The following is a 19,658-nucleotide window of genomic DNA, read 5'->3' as shown; positions in this document are numbered from 1 at the left end:
GTCCACTTTGCATCTCCCAAAGGAGTCTGAAGGAGAACAAAACCTTTGTTTTGACTCCATCCACGACACATAGAAATTAGCTCTGTGTATTTCAGGCTTGATACAAAAGTCTTGGGAGAGAGTTTAGTGAATACTCTCGACCCAAGCATCCATGGACAAGAGTATTTCCTTAGGCCCACACCTATGGGCTGGAGGTGGGTTCAGAGAAGTTGGTTTACTTTCCTGAGAAACAGGGGTATGCTATACCCTGAGTAGACACCAACTTAAAGGCATGTACATAAGTACAGAAAGACTGAATATAGCCTTGAGTTAAGTATGCAAGTATATTTAGTCTATTTTCTTAAGGTGGCATTGCGTCCCAATCCAAGGTGTGTTGATTCAAAGGATAATATAATATAATGTCAAGTTTCATAGGTCAAAGACATTTAACCACAGATATACCAATGCCATGCTACTCTTGTTACATTTCAAGTTGTGTTCTTTGTGTTGTTGAGAAAAGCATTATGAACCCCACTTTGAGAAGCAAGCTGAGTTTTCTCATAAGTACATTTAGCTTCTTTGGAATGAAGTATTCCCAGAATTCCATGCTGAAAGCAAATCTGAGTACATCAAAGGCACATTTACCACAATTAATGGTAAATTAAAGGGCCAGGGGAAATACTTCACATATGTGCTTTCCACATATACTTTACATATATGCAACAATAAAATGTTACGGTTTAAGATAATGTGCACTAATAGAATTCCAAGAAAATATAGAAATATGAGTGGAGTGTTTTATGTGTATCGTTCTTAGTTGATAGAGAGCAAGGAAGGGAACTTGGAAGAAACTACAGTGGGAGAGAAATTGGGGGAGAGGATGGCGAGGGGGAGGGGGAGAGAGGGGAGCTTTTTGAGTGAGGTTGTCTCAGTCTCAGATGCTACCCCCACTATTGAGCAGGGAAAGGTTTGACAAGGGTGATGCAGGAGATGGCAGAGTGGCCACCCTCATAGCTCTCGAGGCTGAGGCTGGGAGGATCTCCTGGAGGCTCATTCCCAGCTACTCCCCAACTATCTAGAATCTACTGATCACTTAGCAAATGTTGTGTTCTCCCTGCAGAGAAACTTGATAGGAAAACCACAGTAGAAGATTTACCCTTGCAACTTCATTGTCTCTGCATAAGGGAATAATTCTGAGCTGAGATTCAGTTTGGCACAATGTTTTATCCTTCCTTGGTCATAAGTCTCAGTAACATTATTGTTTCTTGGATTGAAAGCGAAGGGAGTTGGGGGCAGTCACAAAAGTGAGTTCAGAATTAAGTCACATTTAGCAGCTAGAATCTGCCTGGTGGCATTTAGGTGAGAAATGAGAATAAGGGAGATGTTTAAAAAGGCAAATCACAAAATGTTAAGAAGTTTCAGCCTCCCTGTGGCATTTATGGCTCAGGAGGTTCAGCCAACCTGGTTGGATCAAAACTTTCTCATGGTCTTGGGTATAATATTTCAAAATAGGGCTCACAAGGAAAGCTGAGAGGATCTCTCAGGGGGTGGGGGTGAGAGGCTGCCCATGAAAAAAAAGACCTCTTTTGTGATGCTTTGGATTCTGCAAAACTTGGAATTTGAAGTGGTTTTCCTAGAAGACTTGTCATTGAATAGGCCACCAACTGGGATGAAGTCAAGGGTGAGCAAGGAGACACCAAGGACAAGTCAAAGACTGTAGTGATGTCATCTCCAGCCAGTAGCTTTGATTTGAGGGATGAATTAGGTGGTTTTGATCAGTAGTTCTTAACTTCAACGGACTTAATGCTCTTTTTCTTAAAAAATATTTTTTAATTCCTCTTTACTATCCTACAATAAAATTCACTGATAACATATCCTATCTACACGTGATAATAAAAATTCAACTATGGGGGGCGGGGGCGCCTAGGTGGTTCAGTCGGTTAAGCATCCAAATCTTGATTTGGGCTTAGGTCATGATCTTGGGGTCATGGGATTGAGCCCCATGTCCAGCTCAGCTTGGATCTGTTTGAGATTCTTTCTCAATCTCCCTCTGCCTCCCCTGTAGCCCTCCCAAATAAATAAATAAATAAATAAAATCTTAAAAATTTTTTTAACTAGATCACCCTAATTGTAATGTGAAGGAGAAACATCACAGTTATTCCAGATTCAATTAGATGTGTCGTACATGGCTGTGACTGAAGTGGAAGGCACAAAGGACCTGTAAGATGCCTGCAGTGAGACAGAGATGTCTGTAATGTGGCAGCTGCAAATGCAGCTGGAACCTGTCTGTGGAAACTGTCCCCAGAGATTCACCTATTGTTAGATGCATTGCCTTCCATCATGAGATTTTCCCAGTGGTGAAACATCTTTTTTCAAGTTCCAGAAAAAAATAAAGTTCTAGCTCCCCTTGATTTTTGTGGTAGCTGCATCTCTGGAAAATTCAACACATATTAAAATGGCACCAAAAATTACTCTGTTTCTGTGAAAAACAGAGTTAGGCGCCAGACTCAAACTTTACCCACATTCTGGTGGGATATTTGAAAGTTTTGTAGGATGGAGGATGTTCTGTTATATGGTGCTATCCTGGGTGTTACAGAACCTTCTGTATCCCCCCACCTTCTGTCCACTAAAGTATCCTTCCAAACAGATAACCCTAAGTACTTCCACCTAGACTTAAAACTCCCCTAGGGCATGCTCCACCCCTTCAAAGACCTATTATCTCGTAATCGCAGGTTGGAAAAGCCCTTGGGGGAATTGTTGGTTAATAGGTGTTGACCTAGGGAGCAGTTGGTAGATCCTTAGTCATACAGATTTCCAGGCACTATCTGTGGTGAGATTCTGCTCAGGAAGTACGGCTCTAGAATGCCCATGAGACACTGGTGCACAGCCAGGTATGGAGCCCCCTGACTCAGCCATTTCTCCATCTGATTCATGAGGCCCTTTTCCCATATCTAGGTTTGAAGGAGGAGGGTTTTTTTAAAATTAATTAATTAATTAATTAATTTATTTATTTATGATAGACATAGAGAGAGAGAGAGAGAGAGGCAGAGACACAGGCAGAGGGAGAAGCAGGCTCCATGCACCGGGAGCCCGACGTGGGACTCGATCCCAGGTCTCCAGGATCCCGCCCAGGGCTGAAGGTGGCGCTAAACCGCTGAGCCACCCGGGCTGCCCAAAGGGGGAGGGTTTTAACATCAGTTCTCTTTCCAGCCCACTTATTATTCCGAATGCAAGCCCTGAATTGGAATGGTGGTCTAAGTTCCTATGGAAATCCCTTTTCTGGGTCCTTCCCTATGTGCAGTAGCTCAGGAGATGGTTGATTGATGATTTGGACTTCAGCCTTCTCTACTGTGCTCATTCCCATGTTCAGACACCCTGATTTTGTCAAAAGTGAGAAACACTTTGCTCCAGGTCTCCATAATGTGAAGGCCCATTGGCTGAGTCCCACCTATCCTTAGAAGGATCCAGGATGGATAAGTTGTCTTCATGCTAACTACCTGCATATTCATGGCTAGTGCCTGGTGAGACAATACAAAGATGGTTGAGAGAACTATAACTTGTTGTGGAAGAGTTAGGGCAATGAAGATAAAATATTGTTAAATGAGAGGGATGAAAAATACTGAAATCAAGCATACAGGAGCCTGCAGCATTAAGTGATTCATTCATTCATTCATTCATTCATTCAGTAAATAATTGAAAATGCACCTACTACACTTTAGGCTTTCTTCTAGGCAATGGTAGTACAACAGTGGACAAAACAGACTCAAACCCTACCGTCATGGTGCTTACATTGCTAAGAGGCATAGATGGTTAAGAAACAAGATCACAAATAGAGACAGTATGTAAGATGGTATGTGCTCTGAAGCACCGGTAGGGACGTCAGATAGGATACGGATGTATGTATGTGTATCCTCATGTGTGTGCACAAATGCATGTAACGTCCAAGAGCTTGGGCTACCTCTTTGGCAATGAGGTGAAGAATTTCTTTGGCAACAGTGATTTGGAGTTTAGTAGTGTAGAAAGAAGAGGAAAAAGATATTGCGGTTGTCAAGACAGGAAATGATTCAAGTTTTGGTAGAACTTTTTAACAATGAAAAATGAAGAGAAACAGAACAACTTTGGCATGGCAATAATTGAATTTCTGAGTTTACGTAAGGAATGTTGAGAAATTTCTGGTTGCAAACTGACCTTCTGTTTGTTTTAAGTGCCTCACTATCTTTGAGGACTGCTTAGATTTCAGTGTCTGATAGTTCCTCACGATATTGACAAAATTCATCATCCTATCACACAGGGACCAAGTTCTTCTACATTTCACACTTGGTAACTCTAGACTTGAGTGTTTGTGCAGAAATATCTGACTTTTCAAATGTGGTTTTGGTTAGTGTTTTTGGAATGAGGAATTTATCAGCTGTGGTGATAAGTACCTACTCTTTTAACCAGAAATACTAATGTACTCTTTACCAGAAAACTCCCTATTCAAAAATGACATCACATTAGGAATTTATGCCAAATAAAGCTTCTGTAATATTTGCTTATTTGCATGTTATTCAGTTAAAAATACTATCAGGCACATTCATTATCTGTGATTTTCTCAATAACTCTCTGGTGTAACTGGGCAGGTATTTTATTTTATTTCATTTATTTTTTTTAAAAAAGACTTTATTAATTTATTCATGAAAGACACACAGAGAGAGGCAGAGACATAGGCAGAGGGAAAAGCAGGGGAAAAGCTCCCTGTGGGGAGTCTGCTGTGGGACTTGATCCAGGAACTCCAGGATCATGCCCTGAGCCAAAGGCAGACACTCAATTGCTGAGCCACCCAGATGTCCCTGGGCAGATATTTTATACCCATTTCACAGGTTTAAAGATCCTGAGTAAGTTACCCAAATTTAACTAATGTATGGGAAATAATGATCATCTCTACAATTGACTATATATTAGACAATATTTAAATGTTCTTTACATATTAACTTATTCAGTCCTCACAATAACCCAGTAAAGCAGGTACTATTAGTAATATTATTTTACCATCAAGGAAACAGAGAAGTTTAGTGATTTGCTCAGCACCACAAAGCTAATACATTATTGAGTTGGGATCCAAGCTATGGCAGTCCAGCTCCATTGTCTACACTTGTAACCACTAAGCTGTTCTCCCTCTAGTTGTAGAGAGAGAATATTTTAGGACATTTTTTACTTTATAAGCAATGATACCACAAGAGTGACAAATGGCAGGGCAGTGAAAGGTCATAGTGTGAATGGCAAAGACCATCAGCTTTGGAGAGTGGATTGAGTCCCTGTTGGGTTATTCCACTCACTGGATAATCTTAGGCAAGTTCCTTAAGCTTCCTGTTTCTGTCTAGAAAACAAGGGGACAGTGACAATGTTCATAGTATGGTGAGCGTAAACATTATGTCCTGTTAAAGCATCTAACTTACTGTCAGACATGTCATAGGAGCCTGATAGTTAACACATTTCCTTCCTTCATAAATGATCAATTATTCTTTTTAAAAATGTTATTTATTTATTCATGAGAGACACACAGAGAGAGGCAGAGACATAGGCAGAGGGAGAAGTAGGCTCCCCATAGGGAGCCCGATGTGGAACTCGATCCCAGGACCCGGGATCACTACCTGAGCCCAAGGCAGAAGCCCCCCAGGTGTCCCATAAACAATCAATTATTAGGCATGGGCCAGATGCAGAGGAACATTATGGTGAAGTAGATTGGAAACAGCACTGGCAATTTTGCAAACCTTCTAAGAAATTCAGGGTGGGACTTGTACCACCTAAAAGAGCAGTTGAGATCTCAGTGATGAGTTAACACTCAGTTCCTTCCTTGTGGGTGAAGCTTATAGAGACTGCTGACCTGTGCGTTATCATTTCAAATTCTGGGCAACAGATGAAGCAGGTGGTGTTGGAGGTGATTCTCCCTTCTGACTTCTTGATCTGCCCTTCGTCCTTGTTCCTGGGAAGACCCTTCCATGAAGTACACAGGGGTCTCTGTAAGCTGAAAAAGCTTTAGGTAGAACAGAGATTCTCAGATTTGTGGGCTAAAAACCCCTTTGTTCTCTGAAAAATTATTGAGAACTTTAAAGAGATTTGTTTATGTGGTGAACTCTATTGATTAGAAATTATTAGAAACTAAAACAAATTAAAAAATAAAGTTTTATTGGGACACTGGATGACTTGGTGGTTGAGCGTCTGCCTTTGGCTCAGGTCGTGATCCTGAGGTCATGGGATTAAGTCCGGCATTGGGTTCCCTGCAGGGAGCCTGCTTCTCCGTCTGCCTATGTCTCTGCATCTCTCTGTGTCTCTCATGAATAAATAAATAACATATTTTAAAAAAAATTATTGATCATTTAAGAATAAAAATAAATTCATTACTTATTAACACAAACAACATTTCTTTTACAAAAATATATTTTGAAAACAAAACAAAACAAAAAAATGAAAAAGGAAACATATCATTGTTTTATGCTGTTGTGGAAATCTCCTGAATACTTGGCGCAACAGAGAACAGATGAATTCTCATATCTGCTTCTGCATTCACTCTTTGAGATATACATTATATAGTTTCTGGAAAACCCCTGTATACTTAAGAGAGAATGTATGTGAAGAAGATACATACCATCTTTGAATCATTATCAAAGTGGTTTTGACCTTCTGGGCCTCTAAAAGGATCTCAGAGACCTTGGAGAGCCACTAATGTAAAATATTTTTTCTCTTTAACAATTTTTTTTTGGAACACTCATAGAATTTCCTCTCAACTTCTTCCTCCTGTTACCTGTATTCAACCAATCACAATTGCTAATAATTCTTCCTTTGAAATTCTTGGGTTTGGCAATGCTGGAGGTAGATAACTTGGTTCTTGGGACTTTATATGTCTTCCTTCCTCCTTCCTTCTATCATCCTTCCTTTCTTCCCCCCCTCCTCCCTTCACTAGTCTTCCTTTTCTCTCCCTGTTGAACAGCTTTGGTCTCTCTGCCTCTGACAATTGCCACACTGTCCTTTACTTGACATCATTCACAATTTAGTTCCTTCTTCAAAAGTCTCGGTCTTGGCTAACATTTATTAATTCTGGGTTATGTTTTATAAATATTTCAAAAGCTTTTCCAAACAAAATTGGAAGAAAAAAATTTTGAGTTGTGTAGAGAATTTTAGACATGTTCATGGCCAACTGCCATAGTTATGAACTCAGGAAACTGTGTACCTAAGTTCTATTGCCAGCCAAGACTGACGAGTAGGGTCTGGATTTACTTCTCGCCACAGCCAACAACAACAAAAAACTGTATAAAATACGCAAAACCAGGATTTTTAAGATATCGGACATCAGCCATTGAAGGACAGGGACCCTTGAGAGACAGGGTGAAAAATGAGATGAGCCCTATGTTTGCTCCTGCTTACTGATGTGAGAAAGCTTCCAGGCTATGGAAGAGTGTCCAGCCACTTGCATAGGGAAGGGAAACCCATGCAGAACTCAACAAACTGCCCAGGAAACTGAATTGAGAGAGCCAAGGGCCAAGGGACACCAAGGTGGCTATCGTTCACAGGATCGATGCCGGAGAGGGGAGATCTTCAATGAGGAAGAACTTCAAGTCTGCAGGGGGTCCCCCTTAAGAATTTAGCAGAGTATGGATGAGCATATGTGTGAGGGAACTGGCTGAGGCCAGAAAATGAACCACCCTACAGGAGTAGATGAAACAGTAGATAGCATACAAGGCTAAGAATAATTTCTGTTCCCACCAGCCAGAATGGAGAACCTCATAACCTGCAGGCATTTGGTAGAGGACGATGATCAAGTGTTTCAGCAGTGGCGTGAAATGAGCCCCATGCTGAATGCTGTAAAGCCCTGCCTAAGGAGTCATAAAGGCAAGACCAACTTTCAAGAACTACAGTGCATCCTCCAACTCAAAAAACCCAGCATCCAACAAGTTAAATTTCATGATGTTTGGCATCTAATAAGAAATTACAGAGATTGCCAAGAAATAGAAAAATAAGAAGAAAAATCAACTAATCAAAACCAACTAAAAGCCAACACAGAAGTTAGAGTTAGCAGACCAAGACATTCAAACAGTTATTATACCTGCATTCAATATGTCTAAACCAGTAAGTAGAGAAGTAGAAGATGCTAAAAATAAATAAATAAATAAAAAGACCCACCTCTAACTTCTAGAGATGAAGACTGTAGTGGCTGAGATCTAAATATCCTGGATGAGATTAACATCAGATTGGACATTGTAGAAGAATAGATTAATGAATTTAAAGACACAATAATAGAAACTATCAAAATGAAACACAGAGGGTAAAAAACAAAAACATCAAACACACAAAAGAACAGAGCATCAGTGAACTGTAGGACGATTCCAAGCAGCCAGATCACATATATTTGAAGTCCCTCAAAAGAAGGTGGGGTTATGAAAGAAATATTTGAAAACAATGGCCAGAACTTTTCCCAGTTGGATGAAAATGACAAACCCATTGATTAAGTTGATCCCTGAGAAACCCAGAGAAAAATACATTATGTTCTGTGATAAGTTACTTGAAACCAGTGGTGAAGAATAAAATTTTAAAAGCAGTCAGTGAAAGAACACAAAGGAGAACAAGGATGATAAGATGGCAGATGTCTCACAGAAACAAGGTAAGCTAGAAGACTTTGAAGGATTGTCTCTAAAGTACTGAAAGAAAAAATACCATCAACCAAAAATTCTATACACCATGAAAATATCAAAAAACAAAAGCAAAATTAAACTGATTCAGATGTACAAAACTTGAACTCATCACTGGCAGACATATACCACAAAATATTAAAGGCAATCCTTTAGGCAGAAGGAAAATAATGACAGAGATCTGGAGCTATCCAGAGGAATAAAGAGCCCTTGAAATGGCAATGAAATTATGACTTAAATTTCATTGAAAGAAAATCAATTATTTAAATAGAAGTAGTGATAGGGCTATGTGAGGTTTATAACATATATAAAAGTGAAATGAATGACACACATGGCACAAAAAGCCAGACAGGAAAAGATGGGACTACAGTATTGCAAGTTTCTTTTTAAAAATTGAATTAGAGTCGACATACAATATCATATTACTTTCAGGTATACAATATAGCGTAATGATTTTATACATTACAAAATGATCACCTTTACCCTCTGTCACCATGTAAAGTTACTACAATATTATTGACTATGAACCCTGTGTTGTACTTTCCATTCCCATGACTTATTTATTTCAAATTGGAAATTTGTACCTCTTATTCCCCTTCACTTGTTTTGCCTACCCCAACCACTCCCCTGTGACAACCATTAGTCTGTTCTCCATATCTCTGAGTCTGTTTCTGTTTCATTTTGTGTTTTAGATTTCACATATAAGTGAAATCTTATGGTATTTGTCTTTCTCTTACTGACTTATTTCACTTAGCATAATATCCTCTAGGTCCACTCACATTGCTGCAAATGGCAAGATTATATTCATTTTTATGGCTGAGTAGTATTTATATATATATATATATATATATATATATATATATATATATCACATCTTTTTTATCCATTCATCTATCAATGGACACTTGAGCTGTTTCCATATCTTGCCTATTGTAAATAATGTTGCAGTAAACATAGGGATGCATAAACTTTTTCAAATTAGTGTTTTCATTTTCTTCAGATAAATATCCAAAAGTAGAATTGCTGGATCATATGATAGTTCTATTTTTAAGTAAGGTTCTTACATATGGAATGAAATCTCATTTGTGGAGAAATTTTCAGCACAAAATGCCTTTTGAAAAAGACAGAAGAGTGTTGGGGTGCCTGGGTGGCTTAGTTGGTTAAGCATCTGACTTCTGATTTTGGCTCAGGTCATGATCTCAGGGTTGTGGGAATTGAGCCCTGCTTGAAGCTCTGTGCTGAGTGTGGACCCTGCTTAAGATTCTCTCTCTCCCTCTCGCTCTGCTCCCCTCTGAAATAAATAAATAAATGGGCAGAAAAATGTAAAATCCATGACCTTGGCCTCCACTGTAACCAGAAAGAGAAAAAAATTATACCCAAAGCAAGCAGAAGATCAGAAGTAATAAAGATCAAAGCAGAGAGCATGATGGCATAGGAAACAGAAGTATAATGGAGAGATCAATGAGACCAAGAGCTGATGCTTTGAGGAGTGCAGTAAAATGAACAAACTTCTGGCCAGCATGATCAAGAATAAAAGAGAAGACAGAAATATCAATATTGGGGCATAGGTAACATCCCTGCATTACACTACAAATATTAAAAAGCTAATGACAGAACATTAAGAATAAAATTATGCTAAAAATATTGACACATAAACTGGATAATTCCTTTGAAAGACACAAACTGCCAACCTCACTCAAAAAGAAATAGATGACTTGAATAGCTTCCTATCTATTAAAGAAAGAATTGAATTTGTAGTTGGAAGATTTTCCCAGAAAGAAAACTCCAGGCCCCGATAACTTCTTTGGTGAATTCTTCCAAGCAGTTAAAGAAGAAATAATACCAACTCTGCACAGACTTTTCCAGAAATTTGAAGAGGAATAAATACTTCCCGACTTATGAGTTCTCTCCAACTTTTTGAGGTTAGTATTACTTGGATATCAAAACCAAATAAGACATTGCAAGAGAAAATAACTATAGACCAATATTCCTTATGGAGAAAGACATAAAAATCCTAAACAAGTACTGGTAAACCCATTCCGACAAATGTAAAAACGCTAACACATCATGGCCAAGAAGTCTTTATCCCGGGAATGCCAAGTTGGCTTAGCAATAGGAAGTCAATAAATGTAATTTACTATATTAATAAAACCAAAAAAGAAAAACCATGTAATGATCTCAACAGATGCAGAGAAAGCATTTGACAAAACCCAACATCTACTCCTGATAAAAATTCCCAGAAAATTAGGAATAGAAGTGCACTTTCTCAACAGGATAAAGAGCACCTGTGAAAGATCTACTGCTAACATCGTAGACTAAGAGCTTTCCCCTAAGATTAGGAACAAAGCAAAAATGTTCACTTTCCTCATTTCCATTCAGCATGGTACTAAATGATCCAAAAGTCAAGAAAAGAAATAAAAGTCATCCAGATAGGAAGAGACTGTCTTTATGTGCAGAAAACATGGTGGTTGACATAAAAAATCTTATGAAATTAATAAAAAGCTATTGGAAGTAATAAGTGAATTTTGTGGATCACAAGATCAAAATGCAAAAATCAGTTGTATTTCTATATACTAGTAATGTATAGTCAGGCATCAAGATTGAAAAGCCATACACTTTACAATCAATAATATCATGTCAATATTATCGATATTATTTTCATATCAATAATATGAAAAAGTTGGGATAAATTGAAAAGAAGATGTACAAGATCAGAGTGTGAGTTGGCAGCGATGGGGTGCTGTTCTGCCCTCGAGCCCACAGTGTGCTTGACAGTGTTCTTGCCATGGTCTCCTCTCCCTGCCTTGCCTGGCTTGGGTTTCTTTTTCTGCAAATACTATTTCAGAGTCTTTCCCAATTGCTGGCTTTTCCCGGGTCCTCCAGGTATCTACCTTGTTACTCCCATACATAGAGCAGGGAAAAGTGAAGAAAGTGCTCAATACTTTCTAAGCATTGTGTTTTATTCCTGACTTCTCCTTTTCCTGGGACAGCACAGGGGAAAAACACTCTTCCTAGGACACGTAGGGCTTTCCTTTGTATTCAAAATCTTATGCATTGGGACCTGTTTCTCATTCTTAGGAAAGCCTGGGTTCTGGGTGCCACCTACACCTCTTCTCCCTGGGCACCTTCTCTGAGACTGTTTTTCTGTGTCATTATTTTGATGTCCAGATTGGGAAATCACCAAGTTACTTGATAAGCACACAGTTAATATGTCAAAGCAATAGGGCAAAGTACTATAAATGATTTTTTTCTTAGAGAATAACAAAAAGGAATGACAAAAATGTAGTCTGGTAAGATTTTACAGTGCTAACATAACTGTATTTTAAATCTTTGGTCTCTCTCTCTCTCTTTTTTTAAATTGAAAAGTAATAAATATCCTGTTGCTGATTTTATGACCTTGTGACTGGGGATCATGGTGTTGCCTCTGCTAAAAATCATTGTGAGTGCAGCAAAAGTCTGAGGTGACATTTACCATAGAGAAACCTCTCTGCACTCTTCTCCTTACCTGGTCAGTTGACTACTTCTGACATTCAGGGTTGTATATGAGTATTTTGGGACACGTGATGGAGAGATCCACCCCTCCCCCCTATACATGGTTTCTATCCTTGATAGGAAGGTCTTACATTTATTTTTATTAGAAAAATAAAAAATATAGATAGGAAAACAATTATGGACAAAGCATTATATTGATGAATGTAAAGTAATTACAATAATATAAAAAATGAGCACAGAAAATATGGAGAAAACGTGATCTAGTATGATTTAGCTGAGCAATGGAAGATAGACTGAATAATGACGTGGTTGATCAGAAGGAAAGAGGAAAGTACAAAGAAGATTCTTCCTTAGATATAGATTTAAAATGAGCAGATTGTTTATTTTGGATGAAAACTAGCTTGCAGGAGAAGGGCCCCTGGTCCAGAGGCCTTGAATTGTCTAGACTCTAGAGTAGCAATGTCCAGCTTTGCTACTCTGTATGGTATGTCCAACATTGCTACTCTAGAACACTCTGCAGTGATGGAAATGTTCTGTGGCTTCCTGTCCAATATGATAGCTGCTAGTAATGTGTGGCTATTGAGCTCCTGAAGTATAGTTAGTGAAACTGAGGAGCTGAGTTTTAAATTTTATTTAATTTTAAATAATTTTATGATTCTAAAGGTCACATGTATTGGACAGCACAGATCTAGAAGCATACAAGGACCCAGCTCCTGAGAACTTTGCATAAGTCACATTTAAGGAACCTCCTGTTTCTCCTGCCCAATGTCTTGTTTAGTCTGGATCCTAAATCTTTTATGCCATTTTTTTTGGAAATGATATTATAGGCTTCTACTATTGTCACTCTTAGGAGGACTCGAAGCCCAGTAGCACTGGCCTCCTATTAGGACAGCAGGTGTAACTATCCCGGAGTAGGAACAGCTCAGCACTCACCACCCAGGCTCTTAATTCAGTGATTTTCCTATGAGGATGCAAGAGGCAAAGAAGGAATCAACGGGATTATGGACTCTTCTCCCAACCTTTGGACCCAGGACAGAAAATTTTCCTGGCTCCCATCCTCTCTCAGGGCAGTCATGTGTAACAGTAATTACTGATGGACATAAATCTACTTGCTGTTGAGTTATTACCAAATTGTTTGTTGTGAAGAAAAACAAAAGAATGGAATGGATGTTAACATAATCTTGGGACATTAAGAAAACGATTCAACAAATACAGCGCTCTCGAGTCCAGGCAGATTTTCTTTTGCTTGTATCGTCAGAGGTAGTGGCCTGCTCTCTACTTTTTCAAGTACCTTTGTCTCTAGAACCTTATATTTCTCCTGGGCTGCTCTGTTTCTTGAATTGAATAACAATACTAGAAACTACATCCTTCTTGCAGTTAGCACTTGCTGAAAAGTACAAGGTTGTACTCAAAACAGCATATTTAAAGCTAAACCTGTTTATCCCATAACTCTCATTTCCTTTTATTTGCTGGTAAGATAATCACATAATCATAATCACAATCTTCAGGAAGTCTGTAACTGGGCAGTGGCCAGAGGTGATGCCAGAGAAGGGAGGATAGTATCCTTTTAATTCAAAGAGACCTTGCATGCTCCGCTGACTCTGTATGGTAGGGGACAGGCCAACTGAGAGTTGTGACACATTCCTGGGTCGGGTCATTGCTTTGCTTACCTATTATTGTGCTACAAACTCAGTGACTTAAAACAACAATGTGCTATTTTGTTTGTCATGGTTCTGACATTGATGGGACTCAGCTGGATGGTTCTCCTTTGGGGACTGTCCAATGGATGTAGGCAGATAGTGGCTAACCAGGATTGGCTGGCTTAACACCCAAAATGGTGCTCTCTCATGGTGGTAGTTGGTTCTGGCTGCCAGCTGGGATGGAGTGCCTCCGTGTGACCTCCATGTGGTTTAGAATTTCTAATAGTATGGCAGCCTCAGGATGGTAACACCTCTTATCTGACAGATAAAGAGGTCATGAGTGAGTGTTTCAAGAAGCCTAAGAAGAAGCTGAAAGGTTTTTGATGATCTGGCCTCAGGAGACCCAGAAAGTCAATTCCGCTTCATTCTATTGATTAAGTAGCCAGACCAGCCCAGATTCAAGGGGAGGGAAATTAGACTTTACTTCTTAATTGGAGGAGAAGCAAAGAATTTGTAGCCATCATTAATCTACTATAGCGATCATATTAAAAGGGAACCATTTAGAGAAAACAAATTGGCAGTAATGTTTGGAAAGATCGAGAAGAATTGAAAGGCTGCAATACGAACGCTGGATTTTAGAAGGTGCTTGTGGTGCTTGACAAAACACAGAGACCAATTACAGAAACTTGCAGAGAACCAAAGGTGGTGGGACTGGGTAGGAAATACCAGGAAATACGTTTAAGGCAGCTAGTACTTTTGTTATGTTTAAAGATGAGTTTAAGGAAAGCATTGCTTTTGTCACATGTCCATGTCACATGTCACATGTCCATGACTGAGGAGGAAGGCTCTAAGGGGCCCTTCTTGGATAATGTGGGGAATTTGGTAACCGCTGCATATTGGATGATGATGGCTGATTTGGTTATTGGTGCTTTGACTTTCATGTGTTGCACCAACCATCAAATCAAGATCTGGCTCATGAGAAAGAGGCCACTGGTCTGGTTTCTTTAGGCGCAGCTCTTCTTAGAAGCCGCTACATCTTTGGGTCTCTGGAACTTGCTGTGCTGTTTCTGTGCTGTTAGCATGGAAAAAAACCAGGTGCAAGAAATTTCTTGCACTCAATGGCTTTCACTGAGCAAGATTAAAGCTGCATTAGAACAAGAAGTTGGCAGGGCTGCCTTCCTCGTCCATCTCTTTGGCCTCCTCTTATAAAGGAAGTTAAGAAATAGTTTCTTGCCCGAGGCAATTTTATGATATTCTACACTTTCTCTTCCACTCCTATCTCTAGTTTACATGCAGCTTTCTGACTGGTAAAAGTCTTGTAAAATCGGAGGAATCTGAATGGAAAGATGATCAGAGAAACTCCCATAAAACTGCTTAGAGAAGTGGACTTAGAGAAGTGGATGGGTGGTAATAAGAGACACAGATTGAAAGAGTGGTTATTTGGAGGTCAGGAGGTGGAAAATGTGTGAAAGGAACGAAAAACGAGGTTGTAGAAGGAAGTCCATGTAGGACAGTGGTTTTTAAATCTCTCTCAGGGAACACTGTGGTTCTGTGAGCAGTTACTGGCAGTTCTATAAATAACACAAAATAGGCGTAGCAAGAATCACAGAGGCCCTGTGTGCAAAGATGTAATTTTATTTTCCACAACGGAAGTCAATTTAGCTCACGGATCCTTGTTTCCATCTCTAGCGCCAGAAAAAAATCTCTCCAGCAGAGTTGCCTCGTCTCCACTGGCTCAAGACTCCATCTCCTCCATTCAGAATCCTTTCCTTCGCCAACCCCTTTTGTCCTTTGAAGAGTAACTGGGGTTCTTTGGGGGCGGTGGAGGTGAAGGACGTGGGCTGCTCATGGCTCCTCTGGGGAGGGTTTCTGTCTAAAGGTCATCCTCTGGACTTAACGACCCCAGCTTGGATCATGTTTATCCCGATGTCCCCAGCTGCAAGGGCTGCTCTCACTGGTGGCCTTCTTACCCCTTAGCAGTCCCTTTCGAGCGGCTGGGGACTCTGAACACAATGGGGGTGTTGCGTCACCATTTGTGAAACAGCCCATCCTCTGACCCAGGCAGTTCTACGGTGACAGCTGCCCCTTGGCACAGACCACTCTGGACACATGGCTTTGCTATGACACTGATGATCTCCAGGTCTTTGTTTCTTGTGCATCATTAGATACTCTTCTCAAAGAAGGTCCTATGATTTGAGCAGCTTGACAAGAGGGGCACACACTGAAAATCCTCATGGGATACAATCTCTCTCTCTCTCTCTCTCTCTCTCTCTCTCTCTTTTTAAAGTAGGCTCCACTGTGGTCCAGTGTGCCCTATGTGGGGCTTGAATTTATGACCCTGAGATTGATCAAGACCTGAGGTGAGATTAAGAGTCTGACACTTAACTGACTGAGCCACCCAGGGGCCTCCAAACCTTTGGGGGGATATGGTCTCCCAAGAAAGGTTGTCTGGGGGTGGCAGACAGTCAAGTCTTCCAAATGACAGCAGTCTCAGAGACGGGAGGGTAGGGAGGGAGACACACTCCAGAAGGTGTCACTAGACTCTGGATGTTATTTTTGTTTCTCATTAATTTTTGTCAAACACATCTGTCATCACCTTCCTGAAGGGATATGGCTCACACGCAGGTACACCCTTGCATTCAGAGCATCTGTGTGGTGTTGAGACCAGAGTATGTAGGCCTGACAACCTCCACCTCATGGGTCTTCAACTCTGGGATGAGGCAGGACAGGTGGACACATGAGCTACCTAGGAAATGAAACACAGGGAAGAGGCAAGTCAGGGAAAGTAGTCAGCACGGCTGAGTGAGGGAGGAGGTGAATTTAAGGTGCTAGATGGGACCGTGGTTATAGTTGAGAAGAGAAGGTCTTCAAAAACCCATCCTCATAGTATAGAGGAGTATTTGAGTGTCTTCTCCGAGTCTATGGGCCCATGTGTGTAGCAGGATGGTTGGGGTAGTGGTGGGTGGGAAGCATCAGAATATAAAGAAAAAAAAAAAACTCAAGGAAAAGTGTAATTTTAATTTCTACATTATTGCACAGACCAATTTTACTCTCTTTTTGTAAACTGTTTAAAAACCTTTACTATATAAATGGCAAGATATGTTTATGTTCACCAACAATGCTCGTTCCACAGCACTCAGCCTGGCTGGCTTGTTGTAGCTTTGATTACCACTGGGGACACAGGAGCCGAAGTAGCTTCAGGTGGAGGATTCACAGAAAGGGCATCACTACGGGGGCTTGAAGGGACAGTTGTTCCCAAGCCTGGCTGCACAGTGGAATCACCTGGGAGTTTTGATAACACTGACACTTGGGCCTCAGCCTCAAAGATTTTTGTGTGATGGATCTGGACATCACTGGTTCAGATTTCTCTCCTGGTGATTCTAAGGTTTCAAGAACCACCACCCTAAAAAGGAATACTAAAGAGATGGGGGAGAGCTGATGAATTCTCACAATACCATGTTACTGGTCCCAGAGTTGAGTGTGTTCCTTGGAGAAAGAGGAACCAGATGCAAACACTGGAACCAGATAAATTAAAAAAAAAATAGAGAAATTGTCATCATATCAATCCACAAGGCAGCATTAGGATTGATGAATTATTGCTGGTAATTTCTCTATCTGGGCCACCTGAGGCCAGGGTTATCTCAATTCTTGGGGTTCTGACCACGGCTATCAAGGGATGGGTTAGGGAAACCAGGACCTGCCCAGCCTGGAAGGGATACAGGAAGGGGGTGTGCGAGTTCTGTTAGGAAGGAAGCAATCATCATTTACTCAACGTGTCCTCGGAGGAGGATGGCTCATTAGGCGCTCAAAACAAGTCAGGGTCCGGTCGCTTGCTGGAGGTACGGCGGCGTGGAAAGGGAGGAGCAGCTTGCAAGCCCCTGGCTGCTGCCGGTACCCAGCGTCCTTCCCTCCCCGCACCAAGGTCCACGTGGGACCCTGGCCATTCACTCAGTTTCCCCGAGGGCCAGGCCTCAGGTGCAAAACGAGCGGATGGGAGTAAGTGGGTTTTACGCTGAAAAGGATACCTGGTGTGGCCGAGAAGCCTGGTATCACGACGGTACCACCTGTGAGCTGCTTCTGCACCCGGGCACATAGCAGTAGCGATATAATAGCGGGGGACCCCGTGTCGTATCAAACCGGGGCCTGGCGCTGGCTTACGGCATTAGTATCTGTCCCCTGCCCACGAGATGGGTGCTGCTCTGACCCCTTTTCACAGAAGAAGAAACGAAGGTACCGGGAAGGTAGTGGGTGCGGCAGGTTGGCAGGCCAGGGAGGGCCGGCCGGGGCTCCGGGGCCTCGGGGGGCTCGGGGGCTCCGGGGGCTCGGGGGGCTCGGGGGGCTGACCGACCGACCGACACCGTCCTGCCCTTGGCTGGGGAGCGGGGCCGAGAGCTCAGGGGCGGGGCGCGAGCTGCAATCGCCCACTCGTGCCCGGGGCCCCGCAGTCGGTGGGGAGCCCGGCCGCGGGTCCAGGGGGCGTCCCGGGTCACCCCGGGTGGGGCCGCCGCTCCGCGGTGCGGGGCGCCCCGGGCCCGCCGAGGATGCGCGGGGCAGGGCGGCGTCCCGGCTCCCCTGGGTAGGGCGCGGGGCACCCGGCCAGCTCGCTCCCGCCCGCGCCCGGCCCGGCCCGGCCCGCCCCGGCGTCTCCGCCCGCCCCCGTCCGTCCGTCCCCGCCCGCGGCGCCCGAGCCCGAGCCGGAGCCGGAGCCGGAGCCGGAGCAGAGCCGAGCGGAGCCGCCGCGCTGCAGGGGCCGCGCCCGCAGTCCCCCGGCGCCAGGGCGGCGCGGCTCCTGCTCCGGCCCCGCGCGGACCCCGGAGCCCAGCCGGAGCGCGGGCATGTGACCGCCGCGCCCCCTCCGCCGCGCCGCCCGGAGCGCCCCCCCCCCGGAGCGCCCCCCCCCGGAGCGCGCCCCCGCCGCCCCCGCCGCCCCCGCCGGGCCCCGCCCAGGTAGGAGGCCCCGCCGCGCCCCCCGCGCAGAAAGCGCCCTTCCCCAGTCACCCCTGCGTGTCAGTTTGTTGTGGAAGGAGGTGGCGGCGGTGACATCTGCGGGGATTTGGTGTGTTTTTATTCCCGCGTGAAGCCGGAATAAGGGTTGTTCAGATCCTTTTGGGGGGAACTTGCTGGTGGTCCTGGAGGGTAGTTCCAGGGTGTGCGTGTGTGTGTGTGTGTGTGTGTGTGTGTGTGTGTGACTTGCTTCCATGCTTTGGAATCTGGCCAAGTTCAGCTGGTTCGGGAGGGCCCCGCTCGGGGGTTTAGGCTCCGAGGGGTCAGTCTGGTCAACAAGATGAGGGACCCTGGAGGGTCTATAGAGTGGGGGAGCTGACTTGCCCCCCCCCCCCAAGACTGCCCTGAGTGTAGCTACGAACAGACGCCAAGAGGACACTCGTGCACAACAGGCAGGTCCAGTACTTCGCAGTTTAAAAGGCCCTCTCCGTTTCCCTTTTATCCTCCCTGCCGTCTTGGGAGACACATGCTATTATGACTTCCCTTTCAGGGCAGAGTGAAGCCGAGGCGTAGACGGGGTTACTGACCTGGGGGACTGGCACCCAGAAGGAGGGCGACCCCTCTGGACTCCAAACCTATGCCTCTGCTTTAGGGCAGGATGGCTCCCATGGTCAGTGCCTACCAGGGCTCTCTCGCCTGTGCTGCGGAGGTGGTGTGGATTCCCGCCCCGGGCATCTGTCCGCTGTGATTCTTGGTGGCAGGAGATGCTCAGCAGATGGGCATGTCCCAGGGTTTTAGCCTCACAGCGTAGGAACCCAGTAAGGGACGTCTGGGCCACTGATACCATGGAGAAAAAGGTGAGCCGAGATCCATCCATCATTGGAAGGTGCTCTCTGGGTTACCCTGGCTTGGCACCAAACTTCTGGAAGGTGAGTATATA

The 19,658-nt window shown here is 43.2% G+C and overlaps 1 protein-coding gene across 4 annotated transcripts in view; it reads left to right on the top strand.

Moving 5' to 3' along the window:
- Positions 1-19,658, top strand: part of IL1R1 (interleukin 1 receptor type 1) — a 71,806-nt gene that overhangs the window by 17,281 nt on the left and 34,867 nt on the right. The window contains exons 1-2 of one of the 4 annotated variants that reach the window (XM_025463518.3): positions 18,779-18,830; positions 19,269-19,647. The exons of 1 other annotated variant lie outside the window; for it this stretch is intronic. In XM_025463518.3, coding sequence (XP_025319303.1) covers positions 19,483-19,647 — 165 coding nt within the window. In that variant the 5' untranslated portion in view covers positions 18,779-18,830; positions 19,269-19,482. Of the gene's footprint in view, positions 1-18,702; positions 18,722-18,778; positions 18,831-19,268; positions 19,648-19,658 lie in introns of those variants that run through there. 2 more of the 4 variants (XM_049115399.1, XM_025463548.2) reach the window with 2 other exon arrangements.

This window comes from Canis lupus, chromosome 10 (genome assembly GCF_003254725.2).
Source record: "Canis lupus dingo isolate Sandy chromosome 10, ASM325472v2, whole genome shotgun sequence".
Lineage (NCBI taxonomy): Eukaryota > Metazoa > Chordata > Mammalia > Carnivora > Canidae > Canis > Canis lupus.
Note: the sequence above shows the minus strand (reverse complement) of the source record. Positions and strands in the feature narration are given on the sequence as shown.